Source organism: Panthera uncia (assembly GCF_023721935.1).
Source record: "Panthera uncia isolate 11264 chromosome C1 unlocalized genomic scaffold, Puncia_PCG_1.0 HiC_scaffold_4, whole genome shotgun sequence".
NCBI classification, from domain to species: Eukaryota; Metazoa; Chordata; class Mammalia; order Carnivora; family Felidae; genus Panthera; species Panthera uncia.
Genome location: NW_026057585.1, coordinates 2,102,203 through 2,129,470, shown reverse-complemented (window position 1 = coordinate 2,129,470; position 27,268 = coordinate 2,102,203). Strand labels below are relative to the sequence as shown.

The 27,268-nt window shown below is 39.0% G+C and overlaps 1 protein-coding gene across 4 annotated transcripts in view; it reads left to right on the top strand.

The window, feature by feature from the left end:
• Window positions 1-25,820, top strand: part of VPS45 (vacuolar protein sorting 45 homolog) — a 64,573-nt gene extending 38,753 nt beyond the window's left edge. For 2 of the 4 annotated variants that reach the window (XM_049616400.1, XM_049616398.1), the window contains 2 exons: window positions 229-360; window positions 25,457-25,642. In XM_049616400.1, the coding sequence (XP_049472357.1) occupies window positions 229-360; window positions 25,457-25,544 (220 nt within the window). In that variant the 3' untranslated portion in view covers window positions 25,545-25,642. Of the gene's footprint in view, window positions 1-228; window positions 361-14,958; window positions 19,306-25,434 lie in introns of those variants that run through there. The other 2 variants (XM_049616401.1, XM_049616399.1) reach the window with 2 other exon arrangements.
• Window positions 25,821-27,268: the final 1,448 nt, after the last annotated feature.

The window sequence follows — 27,268 nt, the reverse complement described above, 5'->3', positions numbered from 1 at the left end:
GCTCATAAACAGAAAGCAAATCACTATTCAGCATTTCCTGCTCTGTTTCCTGCCAATTTCAGATAATTAAAACTTTTTTTAAGCCTTTTATTCTATTCTGCTTTAATTCTGCTTCTTCCACCAAAAATGAAAGATTTAGAAATTAAAACTGTGCATATCATAGTAACAACAAATCTTTGCCTTTTTCCCCTCTTATCCTACGATACTGACTTTCCTTCATTATTGCAGACCTCAGGATATCGTTGTGTTTATAATTGGAGGAGCCACCTATGAAGAGGCTCTAACAGTTTATAACCTGAACCGTACCACTCCTGGAGTGAGGATTGTCCTGGGAGGAACCACAGTGCATAACACAAAAAGGTAAGGGAGAACATTCCATCCTACAACTCTGTTCCCCTTCCTAGAGAATAAAGCTTAAATTCCTTTTATGTAGGAAAGGTAAGGTCAATGTTGAGTAAACTGCTCTAGACCAAAATGCACCAGTTCATAGAGCAATTTAGACTTTGTGTGAAATGAAGGATCTATACTCCCATTAGGTTCATAAATCACTTAATTAGTTCAAGAGACCTAGAGTATAAGGACTAGCCTGTACTGTTAACACTTTATATTTCTTATGTTCAAAAAAGGAGAAATCTAATAGTCACAGACTGGCACTTTGAAAATACTATAAAGCATAATCGTATTGAATTCCATGAGTTTTTCTATTTTGTTTATTAATTACATTTATTCAATAAGTAGTAAGAAGAATACAAAGATAAATAAGATACAGATCCTACTTCAAGGAAGTCATTGTCTGTTAGGAAAGATAGAACATGAAAAAAATAACAAAGTAAGTGCCTGGAGAGACAGACTAAAGAGCCATGGCTTCTCAGTGTGACTAAGAAAAATTAGCAAATATTTCATGGAGAAGATAGTGCATAAGCTGAGCCATGGGTGGAAAACGGACACGAAGAGGAAGAATACATTCTAGGCAGAGTTAACCACATGAACAAGTTACAGAAGCTGTAGGCAACATGCATAGGAAAAGAGCAAATAGTCAACCAGCTGGAATGTGCACCATAAGTGAAAACGTTGACTGAATGCTATAATTGTGAAAGGCCTTGAATTCCAGGCTGAGAATGAAAATGAAGAATCATTGAAAGTATTTAAGCAATAGAAATTACAAGAGAGTCACAGTATTTTAGGAAGATTAATTTGGAAACTAAGGGTAGGAGAGGCACCTGGGTGGCTCAGTCAAGTAAGCATCGACTTTTGATTTTGGCTCAGGTCATGATCTCACAGGTTTTGAAATCAAGCCCTACCTTGGGCTCATGCTAACAGGGCAGAGCCTACTTGGGATTCTCTCTACTGTCTCTCTGCCCCTCCTCCCCTCGTGCACACTCTCTCACTCTCTCTCTTAAATAAATAAACTTTAAAAAACAAAAAACTAAGAGTAGGAAAGATAGGAGGAGATGGAGAACCGTGGTGTGATAGTTGAATTTAACGATGGGGCACTGAGAGATCTATCCATGCTGAGCCAGGAACACATGGATACATCAGGAGTCATTTAGAGGTGTTTGTGTCCTTTTGTGTTTGTATTGCTGTTTGGCCTTTTAACATAACTTTTCCCCTTTATCATGGAAGTAATACGTATTTGTTCTGAAATTCTTTTCATTCAGAAAATATAAAGAGGAAAAAAAAGCTTCTATAATCTAACCATTGTTACACTTGGATCTTTCCAGCACATTTTTTTTCTGAATCAAGTTTACTTATTTATTCTAAGAGAGAGAGAGAGAGAGAGAGAGAGAGAGAGAGAAAGCATGAGTGGGGGAAGGGCAGGCAGAGGGAAAGAATCCCAATGCAGGGCTTAAACTCACGAGATCATAACCTGAGCTGAAACCAAGAGTCGGATGCTTAACCAACTGAGCCACCCTGGTGAGACCTTTTTTTTTCTGAGCCTGATTTATGTGAGTGTATCAGCAGAAAGGGATATCTTATACATTCTGTTTTATGACCTGAATTTTGTAGTCTATGATGTATACATCTTTTAGTGTTAAGTATATAATCATTCATTCATTAAACAAATATTAATTGAAAGATAAGATTACCGGAGTTTGAATCCTGACTTTCCCTCTTACTGTTTAGGCAAATTACTTAACTGCTTTGTCAGTTTTCCAGAGTTTACTGGCCATTTATATAGCTCTTTTTGAATTGCTAGTTCATATTGGGTTTTTTTTTAAGTTTTTTTTTTAAGTTTATTTAAGTTTATTTATTTATTGAGAGAGAGAGAGACAGCACATACAAGTGTGCACACACAGGTGTGGGGGGTGGGGGGAGGCAGAGAGAGTAGGAGAGAGAGAATCCCAAACTGGCTTCTCGCTATCAGTGCGGAGTCCAACGTGGGGCTCAAACTCATGAACTGTGTGATCATGACCTAAGCTGAAACCAAGAGTCAGATGCTTAACTGACTGAGCCACCCAGGCACTCCTTTTTTTTTTTTTTTTTTTAAGTTTATTTACTTGCCCAGTTCATATTCTTTGCCCATTTTACAATTTGGTTATTTTTTGCCAATGATTTTTATTAATTATATCTATATAATTAAGGATATTGACCATTTGTTACATATTTTAGCAAATCTTTTTTCTTGTTTGATGATCCGTTTTATAGTATTCACAGTATTTTGTATAAAAGTTTTTATTAAAAAGAGGTTAGAGTGGGAGAGAACCAAAGCATAAGAGACTGTTAAAAACTGAGAACAAACTGAGGGTTGATGGGGGGTAGGAGGGAGGGGAGGGTGGGTGATAGGTATTGAGGAGGGCACCTTTTGGGATGAGCACTGGGTGTTGTATGGAAACCAATTTGACAATAAAATTCATATATTAAAAAAAAAAGTTTTTATTATATTTTATTTTTACTTTTATGTAGTCAAAACTACCAGTGATTTCTGCCTTTGGTGCCATTCTTAGTTCTTTCCCAGCCAAAATTATGTAAATGCTAACCTCTATTTTTTCCATTTTTAGGACTTGCATTTAAAGTTATAGCTTTATAATCCATCAAAATTTTATTTTGTAGTAAATTGTGAGGTAGTTTCCTTTTATAATTTATAGAAATACATACTTGCATACTTCATTACATACAGAGAAGTGTATGAATGATAAGCAGACAGCTCAATGAAATATGACAAAGTGAATACAACTATGTCACTACTACCCAAACCAAGTCATAGAATGTTACCAGCATCTCCAGAAGTCTCCCTTATGCCTCATGTCCCCTCCTTGTCACAACTCTCACAAAGTAATCACTATTTTGACTTCTGTCACCACAGATTAGTTTTACCTGCCCTTAAAAGATATTTGTTGAATGAATGAAGAAACAGGTTAAAAGTAATCTATTTCTGCCTTTCTCACAAATAATACAAAGATCTTGGAATGATTGGAAGGATCTCTGATCAGCTTCCTCCCAACTGACAAGCTATCGTAGTTAGCATTTTGGTTCCATCTTGTTTTTATAATTATGATTAATTTGGTTAATCATCATCATTATTTTTCAGTTGTCATTATGTATTTGCTTCCCCTGCCCCCCAACACTGGCTTTTTCACTCTGCTCCTTCTTTCTAATCCAATTTTCTTCTTATTAAAAACATCCTTGGGGCACCTGGGTGGCTCAGTCAGTTAAGCATCCGACTCTGGCTCAGGTCATGATCTCACTGCTCTTGGGTTTGAGCCCTGCATCAAACTGTGCTGACAGCTCAGAGCCTGGAGCCTGCTTCAGAGTCTGTCTCCCCTGCTTACGCTCTCTCTCTCTCTCTCAAATATAAAATTAAAAACATTTTTAAAAATCCTTTAGTAGTTCTTTTAGCTACTAGTCAATTTGATTTTTTTTATAAAAATATCTTAGTTTATTAAGTTTAGAAATCCAGGTTGATAATTTACTCTCAGCACTTAAAAGTCAGAAGAAATGGAATATTATTTTTAATTGTTGCTGTTAAGTCTCCTTTCAATATAATTATTTTTTGGGGTTGTAGGCAATATATTCTTCTCTGATTCTTTTAAGATTGTCTTTGATATTCTTGTTTCAGTATTATGTATCTGAATGTGAATTTATATTTATAGTAGTTGGCATGAAAACTCATGTTTGGCAAAATTATTGGAAAATTTCTAGTCATTATTTCTTTTAACATTGCTGCTTTTCCGTTTCCTCTGTTCCATCCTTCTGGAACTCCTATGAGATATGTTTTGTCTCTTAACCTTTCATTTATATTATCAATTCATATCTCTCTGTGCTGCAGATCTGTGTAATTTTTCAGATCAGTATTCCATTTCAATAATTCTCTCTTCATCTGTGTCTAATCTGTGTTTATTTTAATTTGTCCATTCACGTTTTAACTTCAAAGGTTATAGTTTTATGTCTATAAGTTCTTTTTGCTTCTTTTTCAAATTTTCTTGATATTTTGTTAATTTCTTCTTCCCTCATGTTTTCAAATTCCTCATTTTTCTTTAATCACATTAATTCTATAACCTAAAATACTTTCTAGTTCCTGAGCAAATAATCTTTTATGTAAAAATAAGAAAGTGGGGCATTTTTGCAAAAGCTTTAGATTAGAGTCTTCCAACTAGCCAGATTTGGTATTTCCTCGTCTGACCTAACAGTGTGCTAAGCAGTACACTGAATTATGTTTGAGCTAATAGCCTCAGCAATAGAAGGTTCATTAAAATCTTGAACAGGATTGTTTGCTGGCCCTAACCAATGAAACTTTTTTTTTAAATTTTTTTTTTAACGTTTATTTATTTTTGAGACAGAGAGAGACAGAGCATGAATGGGGGAGGGTCAGAGAGAGAGGGAGACACAGAATCTGAAACAGGCTCCAGGCTCTGAGCTGTCAGCATAGAGCCCGACGCGGGGCTCGAACTCACGGACCGCAAGATCATGACCTGAGCCGAAGTCGGACGCTTAACCAACTGAGCCACCCAGGCACCCCACCAATGAAACTTTTTAAGGAGGGAGTTACTATGGTAACTACCAACCTGGAAAAAAAGTTAATTAATGTTTGCAATACAAAAATTATCCAAAATCAGGTTTTTATCATTTACAAAATGATAAAATCATCAATCAGGTTTTTATCATATATATTTCATAAATATATAACCTCTAGTTAATAGATAGTGAAATTTATCATTATCAGTAAAAAGATAGTGGAATTTGTATTTTAGAGATCAATTATCATAAAGGCCTAAATAATCAAAAGCAACTTAGCTTCAGCTTTTAGTGGAAAGGCTCCATTTTCATGATGAACGTGGGCTACCTTGGGTATTGCTAAGCATGTTGCATAAGTCCACATCTCTTAATATATTTTGAAATCTTGGACTCTCAGTAAGTGGAAAGGTTAGGTTAATATTTTTTTTAATCAGTTTCATAACTGGATATAGTAGGGCTGCTGTGAGCTGGCAATAAAACCTTCATTTGGGGGAGAGTAAGTTTAATAATTTGTTTCTGTAAATTGTTGGGGTTTAATTTTTATGAAGGGGTATATTATGCAATTCCCCATGTAATATGGGGGTTATTTCTTAAGGAAGAGTCCAAAGAAATAAGTGACACACGGCATTGACCCCAAGAGTTCAACGGCACAGAAGTACTATTTTAAGAGATTGTAGTGATCAGGAGATAGTATACTTTTAGATGTGAGTGATGAATGCCCTCCTTTTATACTTGGAATCATGTAAGATGTGGTATGGGCTACCCCACAAGGCTATGGATTAATAGATGTCTCAATAAACAGGAAAGAAATCATGTCTCATAGCTGGGAGTGTGATGTGCTGACAGAGGAACTACTATCCCTCTAGAGTGGGAAATGCCTGTTGCAGGATATTTCTGGGATACAGGTCACTTGATTTCCCTGATCTCTTAAGTAAAACCTTAGATCAATAGAGGTTTATTCCGTAGTCAGATACCACCACTTACTAGTTTATGATTTGGGCCAAGATACTTAATGTAATGGTAAGTAGGTCAAAAATGATCTCCTGCATCCTAGAAAATTACATGTAACCTTATCTCTCATGTAGCAATTTTAATAATCTTCATCCTGGGATACCTTCTATTTCTAAAAGACATCAAGATTTTTTTAAACTTTTTTTTAACATTTATTGCTGAGAGAGAGAGACAGAGCACAAGCAGGGGAGGGGCAGATAGAGAGGGAGACACAGAATCTGAAGCAGGCTCCAGCTCTGAGCTGTCAGTACAGAGCCTGATGTGGGGCTTAAACCCACAAACCATGAGATCATGACCTGAGCTGAAGTCAGATGCTTAACTGACTGAGCCACCCAGGCGCCCTAAGACATCAAGATTTTAAATGGAGATATACATTAGTTGAATCTGAAATTCAACTTGCCATTCAAAGTTATAATTTACGGGTGCCTCCGTGGCTCAGTCAGTTAAGCGTACAGCCCTTGGTTTTGACCCAGGTTATAATCTCACAGTTCATGAGTTCAAGCCCTGCATTGGGCTCTGTGCTGACACTGCAGAGCCTGCTTGGGATTCTCTCTCTCTCCCTCTCCCTCTGCTTGTCTCTCTCTCAAAATAAATAAATAAACTCTGAAACACAAAAGTTTTTTTAAAAAGTTATAATTTAAGTTGCACTTTCTCAAGTACCTTTATTTTTAATGGAGGTATAATTGATATATAACATTATATTAGCTTCAAGTATACAGCATGTACATTACAAAATGATCACCACAGTAAGTCTAGTTAACATCCATCAGCATATATAGTTACAAAAAATGTTTTTTCTTGTGACGGGAACATTTAAGGTTTACTCTCTTCACAACTTTCAAATATACAATGTAGTATTATTAACTAGAGTTTCCAGGCTTTACATTATATCTCCCTGACTTACTTATTTTATAAAATGAGTTTTGCACCTTTCAACTCCCTTCACCCATCTCACCCACCCCTCCACCCACTGCCTCTGGCAGCTACCAATCTTTTCTCTGTATCTGTGAGCTTAGTTTTGTTTTATTTTGTTTTGCTTTGTTTAGAGTCTACATATAAGTGAGATCATACAACATTTGTCTTTCTCTGTCTGGTTTATTTCACTTAGCATAATGCCCTCAAGATCCAGCTATATTTTCACAAATGGCAACTTTCCATTTTTTTTATGGCTATTATTTCATTGTATAGATATGCACCACATTTTCTTTATCCATCCATCTATGGATGGACCCTTAGGTTGTTTTCTTATCTTGGCTATTGAAAATAATTCTGCAGGGTGCCTAGATGTCTCAGTTGGTTAAGCATCTGACTCTTGATTTGGGCTCAGGTCATGATCTCATGGTTCATGAGATCGAGCCCCAAGCCCGGTTCTGTGCTGACAGCATGGAACCTGCTTGGAATTCTCTCTTTCCCTCTCTGTCTCTGCCTGCACACATGCTCTCTCTCTCAAAATAAATCAATATTTTTTTAAAAAAGAAAGTAATTCTCCAACGAACATGGGGGTGTGTATATCTTTTTGAGCTAGTGTTTTTGTTTTCTTTACATAAATACCCAGAAGTGGAATTGCTGGATCATATGGTAGTTCTAGTTTGAATTTTTTGAGGAACCTCCATATTCTATTCCATAGCGACTACAACAGTTTACATTCCCTCAACAGTACATAAGAATTCCCTTTTCTCCACATCCTTGCCAACACTGGTTATTTTTTGCCTTTTTGATAATATCCATTCTAACAGGTGTGAGGTAATGGCTCATCGTGGTTTTGATTTGCATTTCCCTGATGACTACTGATGTTGAACATCTTTTCACATACCTGTTGGCCTTCAGTATGACTTCTTTGGAAATATGTTTATTCAAATCCTCTGCCCATTTTTTAATCAAGTTATTTTTTTTAATGTTTATTTTTGAGAGAGAGAATGAATGGGATAGGGGCAGAGAGAGAGGGAGGCACAGAATCCAAAGCAGGCTCAAGGCTCTGGGCTGTCAGCACAGAACCCAACATGGGCTTGAACCCATGAACCATGGATCATGACCTGAGCTGCAGTCAGATTGCTTAACCAACTGAGTCACCCAGGCACCCCTAATTGAATTGTTTGTTTTTTTCATTGAGTTATATGAGTTCTTTATGAATTTTGGATATTAACCCCTTACTGGATGTATGATTTGCAAATATTTTCTCCCATTCAGTAGGTTTTTCATTTTGTTGATGACTTCCTTTGCTGTATAGAAGCTTTTTTAGTTTGATGCAGTCTCACTTGTTTATTTTTTTTTCTTGCCTTTGCTTTTGGTATCAAATCCAAAAAATTATCATCAAGACCAATGTCAGGGAGCTTACTGCTTATGTTTTCTTCTAGGAGTTTTATGGTTTCAATCTTTTTTTAATTTTTTTATTTTATTTTTTTTTAGATAGAGTGCACATGCGTGTGTGCATGTGGGCAGGGGAGGAGCAGAAGGAGAGGAGAGAGAATCTTAAGCAGGCTCCACACCCAGCACAGAGCCAAATGCAGGGCTCCATCTCATGACTGAGGTCATGAGATCATGACCTGAGCCAAAATTAAGAGTCAGACACTGGGGCACCTGGGTGGTTCAGTCAGTTAAGTGTCCGACTTCAGCTCAAGTCATGATCTCACAGTTAGTGAGTTCAAGCCCCACATTGGGCTCTGTGCTGACAGTTCAGAGCCTGGAGCCTGTTTCGGATTCTGTGTCTCCCTCTCTCTCTGCCCCTCCCCAGCTCCTGCTCTGTCTTTCTCTGTCTCTCAAAAAATAAATAAATGTTAAAAAAAAAAAAAAAAAAGGGTCGGACACTTAACCAACTGAGCCATCCTGGTGCCCCATGGCTTTAGATCTTATATTCATGTCTTTAATCCATTTTGAGTTTATTTTTGTGTGTGGTATAAGATAGTGGTCTAGTTTCATCCTTTTGCATGTGGCTGTCCAGTTTTCCCAACACCATTTACTGAAGAGACTATCCTTTCCCCGTTGTATATTCTTGCCTCCTTTGCCATAAATTAATTGGCCATATACGCAAGAGTTTATTTCTGGACTCCCTGGTCTGTTCCATTGATCCGTTTGTGTTACTACCATACTATTTTGATTACTATAGCCTTGTAATATATTTTGAAATCAGGGAGCACATTGTCTCCAGCTCTTTTCTTTCCTAAGATTGCTTTGGTTATTCAAGGTCTTTTGTGGTTACAAATTTTTTTATTCTATTTCTATGAAAAATGTCATTGGAGTTTTGATGGGGATTGCATTAAATCTGTAGATTGCTTTGGGTAGTGTAGATATCTTAACAATATTAATTCTTTTAATCCATGAGTATGGAATATCTTTCCGTTTATTTATGTCTTCATTTTCTCTCATCAATGTCTTATAATTTTCAATGTACAGGTCTTTTCACCTCCTTGCTTAAATTTATTCCTAGGTATTTTATTCTTTTTGATATAACTGTAAATGGGATTGTTTTTTTAATTTCTCTTTCTGATAGTTCATTATTAGTGAATAGATATGCAATAGATTTCTTTTTATTGATTTTGTAACCTACAACTTCACTGAATTATTCTAATATTTTTTTGGTAGTCTTTAGGTTTTCTGTAAATAATATCATGTCATCTGCAAAAAGTGACAGTTTTACTTCTGACTTTCCAATTTGAATGCCTTTTTTTTTTTTCTTGCTTAATTGTTCTGGCAGGGATTTCCAATACTATGTTGAATAAAAGTGGTGAAAGTGGACATCCTTGTCTTGTTCCTGATCTTAGAGGAAAAGCTTTTCAGCTTTTCACCGTTAACTGTGATGTTGGGTGTGGGCTTGTCATAGATGACCTTTATTATGTATGTTGAAGTACATTCCCACTGCACCCACTTTATTAAGAATTTTTATCTAAAATGGATGTTGAATTTTGTCAAATGCTTTTTCTGTATCTAGTGAAGTGATCTGATCGTATCATTTTTTATCTCTCATTTTGTTAATGTAGTATATAAGCATCTTCTTTCTTTAAAACAATTCTTTTGTGACAACATTTTTCCGTGATTCAAGTACTGGTTACAGTGAAGCAGAGTTCCACAGCCTTCTGTAGTTACAGGGTTTGTTTCTATAGGTCCTGCTCTAAGTGTAATTGTGATCATCTTTGTTTAGGTTTAAACAAGATTTAAATCTTGTTTAAAAGATTAAACAAACTTTTTTTTAAGTTTATCTATTTACTTTGAGAGAGAGAGTGAGAGTCAGGGAGGGGCAGAGAAAAAGGGAGAGAGAGAATCCCAAGCAGGCTCCACATTCAGTGCAGAGCCCAGCACACAAGGCTTTATCCCATGAATGGTGAGATCATGGCCTGAACTGAAATCAAGAGTTGGTTGCTTAACTGACTGAGCCACCCAGGCGCCCTGATTTAAACACCATTTAAAATAGAAGGCATGTATTTGCTGCTAAGACACCAAGGAATTTTGCAGAAGCTAATTATCTCCTTAGCAACATTCTTAATAAAATTGCCTCCAGATAAAGAGAGGCAGTCAATATTATCTCCTCTCCATAGCCATATGAACTTTAATATGAATTTTGATTTACTTTCCCTTCTCTTTTTTGTGCATAATGAAATACAAAGAAAAAAAAAAGATACTAACCGGTCACAGGGACCTCTTTAAAGGCATAATTTTCATGCTTCTTTCCAGAGAACCTGCCCTAAAAAGGATCTGGGTAGTGGATTTAGCAGAGATCTGAACACATACAGGTGTGCTTTCCCTGAATGGTTAGTCCGTTGTGTCTCTGGGGTCCATGCAGGTTTGCAGTGTGTACACTGTGGTCTCCTGTCTCAGTGTTTTCCCTTCTTATGATAGGAATTAATACCCCCCCCCACCACCACCACTACCAACTTCCTTCTTCATTTGTCTCATTAGTCATTTTGGCCTAATATACCCTCAATTGCTGGTCGGGGAGTGGGTGGGGGTCAAAATTTCAACTTCTAGGAATTGTATATGACATGAGTTGTTCCATAGCACAACCGAGATTTTCGCCAACATCTGTGTGGAACAGTCAGAAGTCTTATTGCCCTAGTTGAGAGTTCTAGAATTCATAAATAAATATATATTGAACACATGAGAACAGCATAAAGTTCATAGTTCACTCACTCATTCAGCAAATAAATTCAGCTCAGTAAATGAGCATGGGAGATACTTCCGTGAATAACATAAAGATCCTAGCCCTCGTGAAAGTTATATTTTAATGCAGAGGGAGACAGAAATAAACAATAAACTTAATAAGTAAACTTGATAGTAAATCAGGTGACAAATACTATGGGAGAAAAAAAGCAAAGCAAGGTAAAGGGCAATTGGTATTGCATGGGGGCTGTGGGAGGTAAGTTACCCTCCTCAGCATGGTGTCAGAAAAGGCCACATTAAGAGATTTGAGGAAAGACTTGAAGGGGTTGAGGGAGTGAACCAAATAGATGGAGGGAAGAACATTTCAGGCACAGCAGAGCTAATGTCCTAAGGCACAGTCATGCAGTGTGTCTGAGGAGACAGGAGAGGCTGAGAAAGGAGAGGGAGATGTGCTGTCAGAGAGGAATCTGGAACCTGACAGGGGAGGTCTTGTCCACTGTCTCGAGCACTGGTTTGCACTGTAAGTTAGCATTGAAGGGTTTGGGTTTTCTTCACAGTTCTATTGAACTATAACGTATGAACCATACAATTCATCCCTTTAAAGTATACAATTCAATGGTTTGGGTGTATTCACAGATATGTGCAACCATTAGCCACAGTCAACTTTAGAACATTTTCATGACCTTAGAAAGAACCCCTCTCCCCTCCAGGCCTAAGCAACCACTAATCTACTTTCTGTTTCTGTAGATTTCCCTGTTCTGAACTTTTCATGTAAAGGGAACCATATAATATATATTGCCTTTTGCGAGTGGCTTCTTTTACTTAGTATAATGTTTTCCATGTTGTAGCCTATACCGATACTTCCTTCCTTTTTAATGCTGCATACATTACATTCATTGTATGCCTATACTGTATTTTGTTTATCTGTTTGTCAGTGATGAACATTTGAGCTGTTTCCACCTTTTGGCTGTTATAAACAGTGCTGCTATAAACATTTAGGTGCAAGTTTTTGTGTGTTTTGTAGATTTTTAAGCAGAACCATGACATCTGATATTTTATCAGGATCACCCTGGCTAATATGTTTAAAAGCTAATATGCTCAAGAGAGGTATTATTTCTCTTAAATGTTCAAAATAAACATGTGTTAATAGAAAAATGCAAATTCCTAGGTGTATTTAAATGAACCATACCCATTATTTATTCACCTACAATAGACTGATCTGTTGTTCTTGTGTTTCTAATGCACATGATCCTACCTTGCAAATAAATGAGCATCTTGGTTAGGGATTTGAGCTGGCTTGCCTTATCACTTCACAAGTCAATCAATATTAAAGAGTTCTAGTCCCTGCTGGCCGCAATTGACACTTTAAGTTAGCCATGTGAGCTGAGAGGCCAAGAACCAGATCCATACGGATGGGATTGTTCTCTCAGTAGAAGAAATCCCTCTGTCTTCTCGGAATTCAGGATACAAGTGGAGGGGAACAGGGAAGCTACGTAGATGTATTAGCCAAAGTGCTGCCCTTGCCTGAACCCCACTTGAACTTGGGTGAAGAGAGCACGGTAGTCTCCAGTGCTGTCAGTTTACTACTTAAGAATTTTAACAAGGAGGAAGACGTTTCCTGCTAGAAGGTGACCCCAGATCAACAATCCCTTTACAGCCAAATTCCCTTTCAATCTGATAATAACGACTACACATAGTAGGTTCTCTGTAATGCTACCGGATTCAGTTAAACCCTCATTAGCTATACGCCTGCAGAATAATTAATGGTCCCATTTTTCAACTATTTTCTAACTAGTAAAGACAAATAAAGAAAAATAGGCTCCCTCCACCAAGTAGTTCATTCTCATTATAATGAAAAACTCAAGTATTAAAGTAAAAACCTTTCATAACACCACAATTAGAATTAACCACTGTTAGTATTTTGGCATATTCCCTCTGGTTTTTTCTTTACCTAAAGTTCTTTGAGTTTTGTTTTGTTTTTGACATAATTAGGACCATATTGTCTATACAGTTTTCTACTTGTTTTCTTACTTTTAATTATATTGAGAACACTTTCCCATGTTATTAAAAATTATTTAAAATAATCTTAATGGCTATATAATTTCAGTTTTAAGAATATATCTTTAACCATTACTATTAGATATTTAGATTGTTTACAATTTTTATTTGATATAAGTAATATGGCAATAAACATCTTGTGTATTGAGAAACCCTTGTCCCATCTCTGATTATTTCCTTAAGGTAAGTGTGCAGTGAGGCTGTTTCAGTATTGCTTAGAGATATACATTGGTAGAACTTTTCCAGAAAGCAGTCTGTATGTATTCAAAGATACAGGGTTGACTGCAGGGCTCTTGTTGTTGAGGTTGCTCTAGTTTTCCTGGCTTTTAAGAAGCCTTGGCCCAGGTGATAGAAATGTTCTGTATCTTGATTAGGGAAGTGGTTACACAACTGTATCCATTTGTCAAAATCATCAAACAACACCCTTAAAATTGGTAAATTTCGTGTCTGTGAATTATATATCGATAAGAAATTTAAATTTTAAAAACAAAGTTTTGTAGTATCAAACTGACACTTTTTTCTCAATATGGTCAGAAAGATGAAAAAATAATTTTAGAAGGAATAGTTTTCTGACCATGTAATTCAGTGTTTTTTAACGCCATTGTTCCAGAACCACCCAATATTAGCTAGTGTTATGAGTCACATACTTGGAGAAAAATCCATAGCAATTCCTAAAAAGGGAGTTATGATGATACCAAGAATTAAATTTATTTAGCCATAGTATGCACTAGATAGCACGTTATACCTGTGCTATCCAGGAAGATAGCCACTAGTCACATGTAGCTACTGAGTGCCTGAAATGTGGCTGGTCTAATTTGAGGTGTGCTGCCGATATGAAATATACATCAAATTGCAAAGACTTAATACCAAACAAGAAATGTAAAATAATCTCATTAATAATGTTTTGATGTTGATAATGTTTTGGATATATGGGTTAAGCCAAATATGCTATTAAAATTAATCTCACCTTCCTTTTTACCTTTCTAATATAGTTATAGAACATTTAGAATCCTATAGCAGTCCACATTTGTAACTTGCTTTACATTTCTGTTGGATAGTACTGCTTTATCCATTCAGTTTTGTTTAATTCTCGTAACGACCCAATGAGGTAGATATTTTTATTATTATCATCAACTTCATTTTCCAGATGAGATTGAGGTTTTAGAGAAGTGAAAACCTTATCCAAAGTCATATAGACCTAATAGGCGACAAAGCTGGAATTGAACTCAGATGGTATGTTTCCAGTCTGGGCAACTAAGCACTTAGCTGAAAGAATATTTTAAGATTTATCTAGCTATGATTTTTCTAATCCCTTGCTTATAAATATCACTTATAAGGTAGGCAGAATTTTTTTTTACCAAATTCACAAATATGTGAAGCTTTCTGCCTACTAAGATATGTTGTAAACCAAAGCAGGGGAAAAAATAGTACAAAAGTGAGGAATCATTTAGTGTTGTTTTAAGATTTTTGTCATCCAAATATAATTAAGAATGAGATTTAAGACAGTGTTGCTCTTTGAATAAAAAATGGTTAACTTGATTAACTAGTTATAACTCTTATTAGTTTCATCACTACCTAAGATGATAACTTAAGGGTTGGTAATAATATAATCCTGACAGAGTAAGTAAGTTACAGTGCAGAGAGTACTTTTTTTTGCAGAGAGTACGTTTTAGGGCCTAGAAAACATTTGGCATTTTGGATTTCTGTAAATAAACGTGAAGCTGGGAGGGGGCTGATTAATATCTTCAACAGGTACTTTATAGATTTCTACCTAAACAAGTAACACTAGAAACTTGGACCTTCTCCTGTAACCACAAGTTGGTTCGATCTCTGAATTATTTACAGAAAAATTAGGATCCTGTAACAGAATTTGCATTTCAAAGGAAGAGGAATCCAGAGGACACTCTTGTTCACTTATGGGCATTTCAGGATCAGTTTTTTAAAAGTGTTGGAACCATCACCATCTCCGTAGAGATTCTAGAGGGAGTTACTTTGCTGCTGTGACCAACGCGTTAGACACCATTGCAAGAGCTGTGGTGGGGTGTATTGCCTGTCACTGACAAGCATTTACTGAGCACTGATAACATGTAAGGTTTTGTGAAAGGCGCTACAAAGAGACAAACGTGGAGACATATTCCATATTTTTAAGGATTTCGATGTCCAATGGGAAAATAAGCATATAAATGAATAACTCTAATAAGATGCTTTTTGAAAAAACTGGATTTAACCAAGATTCAAATCTAGGTCTGTCTCTTGGTTCCAATTTATTTGTGCATTTGGAACATATATTTTTAAAATTAAAAATAGCTTTTCACTGCAAAATCAATGCATAATACTCGTAGGAAAAAAATTTAATACAGCTAAGCAAAAATAAGATAATAAAAATATCCATACTGCCACAATCCCACCATAGGAAATGTCAACATCTTGATGTATGTATAGCCTTTTGGACCTTTTTCTATTAATGTACACACATATATTTTTAAACAAAAGGACTGTACTATACATGTACTTTCAATGAAAATTCCAACATATGTCATTTTTAGAGTGACTGAATAGCATTCTGTTGTCTGATTGTGCCCCAATTTATTCAACCAACCCTTTTTTGTTCATTCAGCACTTATTAAGTGCCTACTGTGTTCCAGGAGCTATCTTAAGACTACAGTGTTAAGTGTTACAGTGGTGGATAAAATTCTTTGGTATTAATTGTTTATAATTTTTCAATCATATTAATAATGCTGTAATAAACATTATTTTATATACATCCTTATATACTTGTCCATTCGTTCACTTGGGATAATAATTGAGCATATACTAGATGCCAGACAGTCTGGTGACTTCATTACATATATTATCTCATTTAATCTTTGTGATCCAAGAGGCAGTGTTGTGATTTCAATTTTAAAATGAAGAAACAAGAACATGGAGAAATGAAATAATTTGCCTTAGGTCATACGACAAGGAAGTGCAAACCTGTAAATCAAGTTCAAATTTGTGTGATCCTAGATTCATGCACTGCTAGCAATGTTAAGGTGAAATTACTGCCTCCAAGAGCATAAACTTTTTTTTTTTTTACTTTTTTTTTTAGTAAGCTGTACACCCACCATGGGGCTTGAATTCACAACCCTGAGATCAAGAGTCACAGAACATAAATATTTTTTAAAAAAATTTTTTAGTGCTTATTTATTTTTGAGAGTGAGGGAGAGAGACAGAGTGTGAGAGGGGTGGGGGCAGAGAGAGAGGGAGACACAGAATTTGAAGCAGGCTCCAGGCTCTGGGCTGTCAGCACAGAGCCCATCGTGGGGCTCGAATTCATAGGCCGTGAGATCACGACCTGAGATGGATGACCAACTGACTGAGCCATCCAGGCACCCCAAATATTTTTAAGATGCTAAATTACTAATTTTCCAGCCACAAAGATTTTATTACCAGTTTAACCTTCACATCATGTCCATGCAACACTGAGGTTAGGTGCACTTGATTCTTAAAAATAAACTTAAAAATCTTCAATTCTTGGGATGCCTGGCTGGCTCAGTCTCTCGATCTCAGGGTTGGGAGTTCAAGCCCCATGTTGGATGAGGAGCCTGCTTAAAAAAAAAAAAAAAAAAAAAAAACTATCAAAAATCATCAATTTGTATGGAGGTTGGTTAAAAAAAAAAAACTTCAACTCAAATCAGAGAAAGAAGAAAGAAGCAGATAAACACTGTGAAGTTGAGAAACCAATAAATGAGAGAGACACAAATAGAGACAAGAGAGTCAGAGGGAGATACTGATCCCCTTCTCCCTCCCATCGCTTCAGCTTACCCCCAGCCCCACGCCATCTAATACACCTTTTTCTTTTACATAAGCTTGTTTGAATAGTTTCTGTTGCTCATAGTCAGGATGTTGCATTTTAGAAAAATGTTCTCGTCGTTTACAAGTTTATAGGATATGCCTTTTTGTGTAGTGTGTAAGACCCAATCTGTATTTGCATATTTGTTTCAGGATTTGTTGGATTAAACAATAGAAAGTTAAAAATAGAAGGAAAAGTTCAAAACTTCTAACTGTGTAGTGACACAAAAGTGACCTGTTTACTTCATATATTATCTACATTTCTTTTTTTTTTTTAAGTTTATTTATTCATTTTTAGAAAGAGAGAGGGAGAGAGAGAATCCCAGGCAGACTCCAGGCTGTCAGCACAGGTGTTGATGTGGGGCTCGATCTCAAGAACCATGAAATCACGACCTTGATCATGATCAAGAGTCAGATGCTTAACCGACTGAGCCACCCAGGCACCCTTATGATCTACATTTCTGTTTTTTATGATAAAAAATACTGAAATGTTCTACAGATTCTTAAAAGTTATCAATTTGATGTCACCGAGATTATTAAATACTCAAGTAGTTGATTATTGTCAGCACAGCCCTGAGTTGTCTTTCCTCTGCCAAAACTCTGTTACCTTCCTCAGCTGAGTGATGTATCCACCAGGACACCTGTTCTTTCACAGGGATTGTCATTAGAGCCTCTGGGGTTGAATGGGACCTGTGATTTACACATCACTTTTTGGTACCTTTCATCTTTTAAAAGACAGTACAGGGGTGCCTGGGTGACTCAGACTCTGGATTTCAGCTCAGGTCATGATCCCAGTTGGACTCCGCGTGGGGCTCCACGTTGAACGTGGAACCCGCTTAAGATTCTGTCTCTCCCTTTGCCCCTCTGCCCCACTGAGGCATGCTCCCTCTCTTAAAAAAAAAAAAAAAAAAAGGCAGTTTCGCATAGCACTTAAGAGCATGGACTCCAGTGCCAAGACTACCTTTTTAAATCCCAGTTTTGCCATGTGTCCACTTATATGACTTTATGCAAATTATTTAACCTTTTTGTGCCTCAGTGTCTCAGCTGTAAAATGGAGGTCCATAATGGCTCTTTCACATCACTGTGGTGCTGAACGGATAATAGAACATATATGAAATGCTTGCAGGAGAATCTGGCGTGGGGGAAGCAGTCAATAACTGTTACTTGCTGCTGCTGCTACTGTTAACTGCTCTTCCATTTGGGGAACTCTGGATATTCATCATCAACCACCTCTGCCATCACCCATACTTCAATCACTTGTTTTGAAACCCTTCAAGAGCAGAATTCTGTTATTATCCCAAGTAGGAATACACCAGGGCAGTGATAAAATTTACTATGAAGGTAGTAGCCCAGCTGCCAGATGCCTTTGTGTTGTGGTCTGTGAGGACAAAAATGTTTAGTAGCTCAGGTTCCGTTTGTGCTCACTTAAAATGTCCCCTTTGAGGCTCCCAGAGTCAGCACCTGTGTAATTAATAGGCCAGCACAGAGCCTTCCACAGCCATGCTTGCTGCAGGCAGGTTATTTGGGGCTTTGCTTCTTGTATTTTTTTGTAGTGGTCACCATTCTACTCCTGTAGTTGTGGTTGCTTTGAGAAATTGATGTGGTCTTGAATGTTCCCAGTGGTGAGAAAGTGTATCTCTAGCTCTTTTGGTTTTCGGTTGATAACCTCCTTTCAGGCCCCTGTATAACTGATATTACAGGCAGTTGTGTCCCTGAGGAGTCTGTTTTCTGCCCTGTGGACTCCAAGGGTAGTACTTTCTCCTCACACGGCCCTCCAGTGAATGATATACGCACAATGCTGGCTACAGGCAGAATCCCACTGGTGGCTTTTGTCCTCTTTCTTCTCAGTGAGAAAATAAAGCCAAGGGCTCCTGTTTATTTGTTTTCTTTTGCTTTGCTTTTAGGGTTTTGGTTTTTTTCCCCATAAGTCAGGTGTCTAGTGCTAAGGTGGGAACTGGGAAGGAGAAGCTATGTTTTTTAATAGGCTACATTGTTTGTAAGAAAGTGTCAATTCCTCAGTGGAAGTGGTTATAATCAAGGAAATATTTTGTCTTAATTCAGTGTTTCCCAAGGTCTGTCCTATAGAAAATGTGTTTGGCATTTGTTTAGTATTGATAGGTATTCCACTAAAAAAGGATTCTATAGCCAACTAAGTTTAGAAAATAAACTTAGTTTATTGGGCGCCTGTGTGGCTCAACAGGTTAAGTGTCCAACTTCAGCTAAGGTCACGATCTCATGGTTTGTGAGTTTGAGCCCCGTGTCGGGCTCTGTGTTGTCAGCTCGGAGCCTGGAGCCTGCTCCAGATTCTGTGTCTCCCTCTCTCTCCACCTCTTCCTGCATGCTCGCTCGCTCTCTCTCTCTCTCTCTCTCTCTCTCTCTGTCTCTCTCAAAAATAAATAAACAGTAAAATTTTTAAAGAAAATACTGCCTCCAGGGCGCCTGGGTGGCTCAGTCAGTTGAGCGTCAGACTCTTGATTTCCGCTCAGGTTGTGGGATTGAGCCCCGCATTGTCAAGCTCACACTGACTGGGCACGCCGCAGAGCCTGCTTTGGATTCTCTTCTCTCTCTCTCTCTCTCTCTCTGCCCCTCCCCCGCTAGTTCCATCTGTCCTGTCCCCTGGGACCAGTGTTCCTAGCCTAGCTCAGCCCCCCTCATAGGCACCTGGTCTTATCCCTCACCTACTCCAGGATATGACTCCAAACTGGCTCCTCTCTCCTCAATCAGTTTTTCCCACTCTAGTGGATCATTCATAGAAACTTACTGACTTTCCCCCACCCTTAAAAACCCTCCGGTAGCCTCCTATCTCTTTCCAGGTCCTGTATCATTTCTCTGTTCTCTTTTGTAGCACAATTCTTGAAGAACTCTTTATAGTCACTGTCCCTGATTCCTCTCCTGACATATTCTCTTGAACCCACATATTCTTCTAAACCTCACTCTGTTCAGGTTTTCACCCCCATCACTCTCCAGAATTGCTCCCACTATGGTCTCTAGGGACCTCCACATGGCTAAACCCAGAGTCAACTTTTAGCACTCATTTTACTTGACCTGTCAACATCATTTGACACAGTTAATAGTCCCTTCACTTGGAAACACCTTTATCCCTTAGCTTCCAGAAACTGTAGTCTCCCGGTCTTCCTGTCTCGCTGGCCGTTCCTGCTCTGTCAGTTTTGTTCATTTTTCCTATTTTTGGAACCCCTAGAACACTGTCCTTAGACTTCCTTAGTGCTTAGATGTCCTTAGTCTTCTCCTCTGTACCCACTCCCTTGGCAGTCTTCTCCAGGCTCGTGGCTTTAAAGTCTCTCTGCTACATACTCCCAAATGTGTATGTCAAGTCCAGAGTTTCTGCCTCAGCACTATCAGTGTTGGGGACCAGATAATTCTTTGTCGTAGTGAACTGTCCTGTGCACGGTGGGATGTTCAGCAACGTCACTAGCCTCTGGATGCCGGAGCGCACCAGTTACGACAACCAAAAATGTTTCCAGACATTGCCGGATATCCCCTGGGGATAAAATGACACCTCTCTGCCCCCCCTTCCCCATTGAGAACCACTGTTTCTAGTCTGAACTTCTTCCCCAAACTCCAGATTTGTATATTCAGCTGTCTACTTGACACTTCGGTTTGAGTGTCTAATTATCCATATGTAACATGATCAAGACCACGCTTCTGATATATCTTTCTAAACCTAATCCTCCCTCAGACTTCCCACCTCAGTTAATTGTATACCATCCTTCTCCTAGTATGCTTAGGCCAAAAACCTGGGTGTTTCCTCAACTCCCCTCTTTCTCTCACACCTGCATCCTGATTCATCAGTAAATCTTACAATCCTTTGCTTCCAAGTGTGTCTAGAATCTGACACGCTCTCACTACTACTGCCCTGGTCCATGCCACCATCATTTTCTACCTGGATTGTTACAACTGCCTCACCTTCTCTGTATCACTAGAGTGACCCTGTGAAAATTCGTAATTCAGGGCATGTCACATCTCTGCACAAAAACCTCCGGATGTGAGGTGCCTGAGTGGCTCAGTTGGTTAAGCATCCAACTCTTGATTTTGGCTCAGGTCACCATCTCACCATTCATGAGTTTGAGCCCCACATCGGGCTGTGCGCTGACAGCGTGGAGCCTCCTTAGGAATCTCTCCGCCCCCCCCCCCGCACCCCCTCAAAATAAATAAATAAACAACTTCCAGATGTTTTCTTTCTTACTCAAAGTAAAAATCAAAATCCTTACAGCAAGCTACCAGACCTCACATGATCTCATCTTCTACTCCCATCCATCTCCTTCTGTCTCCTCTCTCACTACCCAGACTTCCAGCCACACTGGCCTCCTCTCTGTTCCCCAGCACACACGGCCTTGGTTCCTTTGCACTTGCTCTTTCCCCAGATAATCTTCTCTGTTGCTTCATTCAGGTCATGGCTCAAATGTCAGTTTCTCAGTGAGGCCTTCCTTGACCACAGGATTTAAGATCTCACACCACTAACACCACCTCCACCTCTCTTTCAAACCTGCTTTATTTTTCCCCATTGCGCTTTCTTTATCTGACATACCCCAGACCACTGTATCCTGCTTACAAGAATAAACTCTGAAGCCAGATTGCCTAGGTTTGTATCCCAACTCTGTCACTCTCAAGATGTAGGACCTAGGCTTCTCTGTACCTCAGTTGCTTTGTAAAGTGGGATAGTTTTTATCTCATCAGAACAGAACCTCACCTACAGTGTTAGGAGTTCACCATGATTATTTTTGTTGTGTTATTATTATTGTATTTTACTTATTAACTTCCTTTGTCTTCCCCTTCCCTTACTGGAATGTAAATTCCATGAGAGAACTTTTTTACTTTGGTTATTGCTATATTCACAGCTTCCACAACAGGGCCTGGCACATAGTAGGCACTTAACAAATATTTGCTAATCAAATTGTCCTCTGGAAAGAGTAATGGGGAAGAGATGAATCCAGGAAGACCTGAGCTCTATGTGTACCATTTAAAACTTTTACCAAAAGAATGTGTTCGTGTATTGTGTCCTCAAAAAGCTTATAGACTTCAGTGGAAAAAAGACATGTAGACAAATGAATTCCTAGAGGATTGATAATATGAGAGTTGAGTTGTAAAAGATGCATAGTTCAGATAAAGTATGACACAGATGGGCAGTCCTCCAGGCAGAGGGAATAGAATGTGCAAAAGCAAAGAGGTACAAGATATCAGAGCAGCTCTGAGCGCCATAAGCAGTGGAAAATGAGAAGACTTTTCAGTGTTCTGGGCTATTAAATGCTCCGTCACATCCTTCTCTCTGACCCACTCCTATATTCCAGCATCTCTAGTGTTTGGCTGTAATTAGAAGATTATTACTCCATTAAGGCAAACATTTCAAGTTTTTTTCTCATTATTTTCCAGAAAGTCTTTTTCTAGGTTCCTGCTTCCCATAAATTCCATTCATTTTGTTTCATTATTCCCCTTCACATTTGATTCTAGCTTCCTTTGGTGTCTTTGGTTTTCTTATTATTAAGAAACTCATATAGGGGCACCCTGGTGGCTCAGTCATTTGAGCTTGATTTCAGCTCAGGTCACGGGATCAAGCCCCACATCAGGTTCCAGGCTGAGTGTGGAAGCTTGCTTAAGAGTCTCTCTCTCTCTCTCTCTCTCCCGCTGCCCCTCTCCCCTACTCATGCTCTCTCTCTGTCTCTCTCTCTCAAAAGAAAAAGAAAAAAAAAATCCCATATAATTTCTACCTGTGGAATATAGTGAAAAAAGAGGAAGATGTAGGTGATAGACAGTCTTGCTATGTAGCTTTAAGAACACAGTTGTTCAACGAAATTACTTTAGTAATGAAAATCTAAAATCCTGTAAGTGATAGTCTCTAGTTCCTTACCAAAGACTAGAAAGTGAAGAAACTCTTCTCAATGTGCGATGCAAGCCTTTCTTGAGGTTCACTTTAAAATCGGGGCCTTTTACTGCCCACCTTGTTTCTTGCCATAGAGTTGGGAATCATGACAGCACAAACCAAGACGAGCAGTAGCATTAACCTCCTGGGTTAGCTTCTGGAACCATCTTTGTTTATATCTTGTCTCACATTGAGTTGTGACTGTATCTGTCTCAGACAGTCCCTTAAAGGTAAGAATCCTAACAAGTGATCCTTTGTACACCCAGCTCAACACCTACCTCATAACGGATGCTCAGTAAAACACTTGTTAAATTGAATTGAACTGAGCTGAATTGAATTAGATTATAGTACCACAGGAGAAGGGGACTTTTTAGTTTGCTTTGTAAGCGAAATTGATTTAAAACAAAGCTAGGAAAGAAAAATCCTTCTTTTGTTGTTTTTCATAAACATAGTCTAAATTTGGGGTATAGATACCAATATGTTCACCGCCCATAATTTTTTAAGCATTCCACAGTGACTCATCAAAGTCCTCAAATAGATACTTTTTAAAAGTCACAATGGCCCTAGGAAATAAAATTAGACTTGGCAAATATAAATAGTATTTTCTCTTTGCAGTCAAAAATGTGGGGTCTTATTGATACGCAGAGGAGGATCATTAAGTATAATTTCAGTTAAGTTACTTCTTTTCTTTGCACCGGTAGCAGAGTCTGAAGGGAAGCAAATAAAGGTCACCGCTGAATTCCCGTAGGGTTTCCCAGCAGGTTTGTTTCATTCTTAACCATCACTGACCAAAGACTTCTTGTGCTGTCTTTCAAGAAAGCAGTGCTACTTCGTTTCCTGACACTTGTTTTCTGTCCTCCACGTGTCTCCAGTCCTACTGGCCAGAAAACCAGGCCAGACAGATGTGCCCATATTTCAGTAGCGGAATAAATGAATTTAGCTTCTACTCCTTTCCCTCTACTTCATCTTTTTTTTTTTCTTTTGCAAAGGAGTTTTCATTTAAATCCTCCAAGTGCCAAATCTGACAGGTCTAAAACTGCAAAACAGTAGTAATAATAAGGGACCTGGCCATCACCCCTCCAACCCTCTGCTACAGGTCTGTCTCCTGAGCGTGAGTGTGGCACTTAAAAATACCGCCCCCAGAGCTCCTATATCACAGCAAAGGCTCTTTTGCCAACAGGAGCCATTCAAATGAATTCACTTATTCAGTATACCTTTATTGGGTCCCTGCTAGAAGTCAGCATCTGTGCTCAGTGAGTGCTGGAGATCCACCCTGGAGATCGAAGAACTCTCAGACCCACCCTAAGCACCTCACAGTCTAGTGTGACAGAAATAACTGAGGAGTACCTACGGAATAATCATACAGAGCTAAAATAGCACCAGAAAGTGATTAGAGCCGTGGGAGGGATCCGTCCAGCATGGAGGAGTTTGAGAAGGCTTCACAGAAAAGGTGGCTTTTAATCCTTAGCCTTAAAGGATTTCATCAGGGGCGCCTGGGTGGCTCAGTCAGTTGAGTGTGCGACTTCAGCTGAGGTCATGATCTCATGGTTCGTGGGTTTGAGCCCCGCGTCAGGCTCTGTGCTGACAGCTCAGAGCCTGGAGCTGCTTCAGATTGTGTCTCCCTCTCTCTCTGCCCCTCCCCCACTAGTGCTCTGTCTCTCTCTTTCCCTCTCTCAAAAATAAACAAACATTAAAAATATATATACAGGATTTCGTCAGACAGAGAAGGGCTGTCTAGCATTTTGGACACAGGACCTAAGAGCAAACAGGTGGGAACGCACATGAGGTGTTTAGGGGACAGCAAGTGTTGGGGCGCTCCCGGGGCTGCAGGGTGGGAAGTGGAGTCAGCCGAGCAAGGGAACAATCCAGTGGCAGTATATGTGGGCCCGAGGGCACAGGTTCCAGAGCCTGGGTTTGAGTCACAGCTAAGCCACTTACTGGCTGTGGTGACCTTGGAAAATCACTTCACCTCTCCATAGCTTGATTTTGTCATCTTTTAAATAAGGATAATAGTGTCTATTTCACACATATGTACACATGCACATATGGCTTAAAACAGTTCTCAGAACACAATAAATACAAGTATGAGTTATTGCAAGGACACATTGTGAAGGGCCTCAAGTTTTAACTTGTGCGTCATTCTGTAAGCAAAAGAAAGGTCTTCAAGTGGAAGAGGCAGAAATATGCAATAGGATATCGTCTGTATTTTAGAAAATGAATTCTAGTGCCACTTTGCAGAGGACACTGGCTGAGGAGGAGACTGAAGGGACACAGTCCAAGTTCTGAAGCCATGTCGAGAGTACAGATAAGAGGTGCTTGATGGAACGTGGTTCTCAGTTAATACAGTAGCCTTGCGCTTAAAACTCCTGGGTTCCTAACTAGAAATTTCAAACGGGAAGTTTTAGCCTTACCAGATCTTGCAGATTTAGTGCTAAAAAACCCCATGAGAACCCTGGGGAGGAGCACAGAGGGAGGGCTCTCCTAGCCCGGATGTCTGAGTGCCCCGCACACCAGGCCAGTAATCCTTGCATACTCTTCACGATCTCCTTCATCCAGTCACAAGTCACAGGCAAGATCTTCTATTTTGGAGATGCTTTTCCTTTTCCCCCTTTGAGTAACCTCAAGTCTACCGGTCAGTTTCCTAGAGGAAGTTCTGGCTTCCGGACTGCACAGCAGAAGCAAGGAGAGCTCTCAAGTTACAGCGAGGTCCACAAGCAGACGGTGAACCTGAACCGGCGCGGGGAGAGGAGGCGCAGGGTGAGGAGGCCGGCGCAGCTCGCCCTCAACCTCCCTGCAGGCTTTCCCCACCGGCCGCAGGTGTTGGAGGAGAGCCTTGGGTTTCACGCTTGTCCTTATAACCCACCTCCAGGTAGCCTGCTCACTCCTGAACTGTAGGCACAGACACCCACACTCCCAGGGACAAGTTGAGAAGAACTCTGTGCTGGTCCTGACCCACCTTTCCCGTGGTTTCCTTATCAAATAAACAGATATATTCCTTGTATTTGACAGCACACTTTGGTTTCTGATGAATTTTGTTGGGATCTCACTTGAGAAAAGGGTTATCAGAGCTCAGAGGGGTTTAAAAAGTAAACCATTTGATGCACACGCTACACATCCTCCCTTCTCTTGACCCCTTTTACTTTTCATTAACCACATTCCTGCACACCTCATTTTTGAAAACTCATCATGTTTCTGTAGAAAGCCATCCAAAAATTGTTCCTACACTGCAATTTTCTGTGGCACTGAGAAACCATGTATGACTACAATAAAAATCCATTTTGTGAAAAGATACAAGTTTTTATTTCTTTGGGGTTAATGGGGTTTATGGGAATTCGCAAGATGAGGCATGAGTTGGCTTTACACCAAACAGAAGGCATCACTTCTATCCAGAGGATATTTAAACTATGTCAACGCTCAGGCGATTAAGTATCCAGCTCTTGGCTTTGGCTCAGGTCATGATCTCACAGTTTGTGGGTTCAAGCCCCACATCGGGCTCTTGCGCTGACAGTGCGGACCCTGTTTGGGATTCTCTCTCCCCTCTCTCTCTGCCCCTCCCCCGCACGCATGCTCTGTTTCTCTCTCTAAATAAATAAACTTCAAAAAATTAATGTCAAGGCAGATGATAAGTTCTGGTGTCAATTTCAGTTCTCTTGAAAGCAGTGGAAGCTGATGTCACTAATGCCAGATTACAGCATCCTCAGATCATGGCAAAAACACAGCACAATCCCTCTCTGGCTCTCTGTAGGCCCTTTATATGTTTTTTAACCTTTCTTTCATGTGGAACCGAAAATATTCTCTAGCCTCAGATACCCTAGGCTCAAATCTGTCACAATTATCAGACTTTGGCGATGATATATAAATATAAATATAAATATACATATGATATATATGTAAAAGTGATAAACTACCTCATAGGATCGTCAGGATTAGATGAGATAATACATATAAAGCACTTAGAACATTGTAAACACTAAATGAAATTTGACTACAAATAGGACAGTAAGACTGATTCCTATCTCCAACTTGGGGTTAAAAAATCACTACATAAAAAGTTTGGATTCCTGTCAACCCTCCCACTGCACTAATCAGGACTCAAGAAATAAAAGGGAAAATAAAGGTCATTCCATCCATCCCCCTTTTCCCATTCCTCCTCCCCCTTTTCATCATTGTTTCTTTAACTTCCAGTCATGTGAAGCCCTAAGGCTTTTGGCCGTAGTATAGCTCAGAGCTAGGTCTTTTTTTTTTTTTTTTTTCTTTTTCTTTTTTCTTTTTTATTTTTTTAAATTTACATCCAAGTTAGTTAGCATATAGTGCAACAGTGATTTCAAGAGTAGATTCCTTAGTGCCCCTTACCCATTTAGCCCATCCCCCCTCCCACAATCCCTCCAGCAACCCTCTGTTTGTTCTCCATATTTAAGAGTCTTAGGTTTTGTTCCCCTCCCTGTTTTT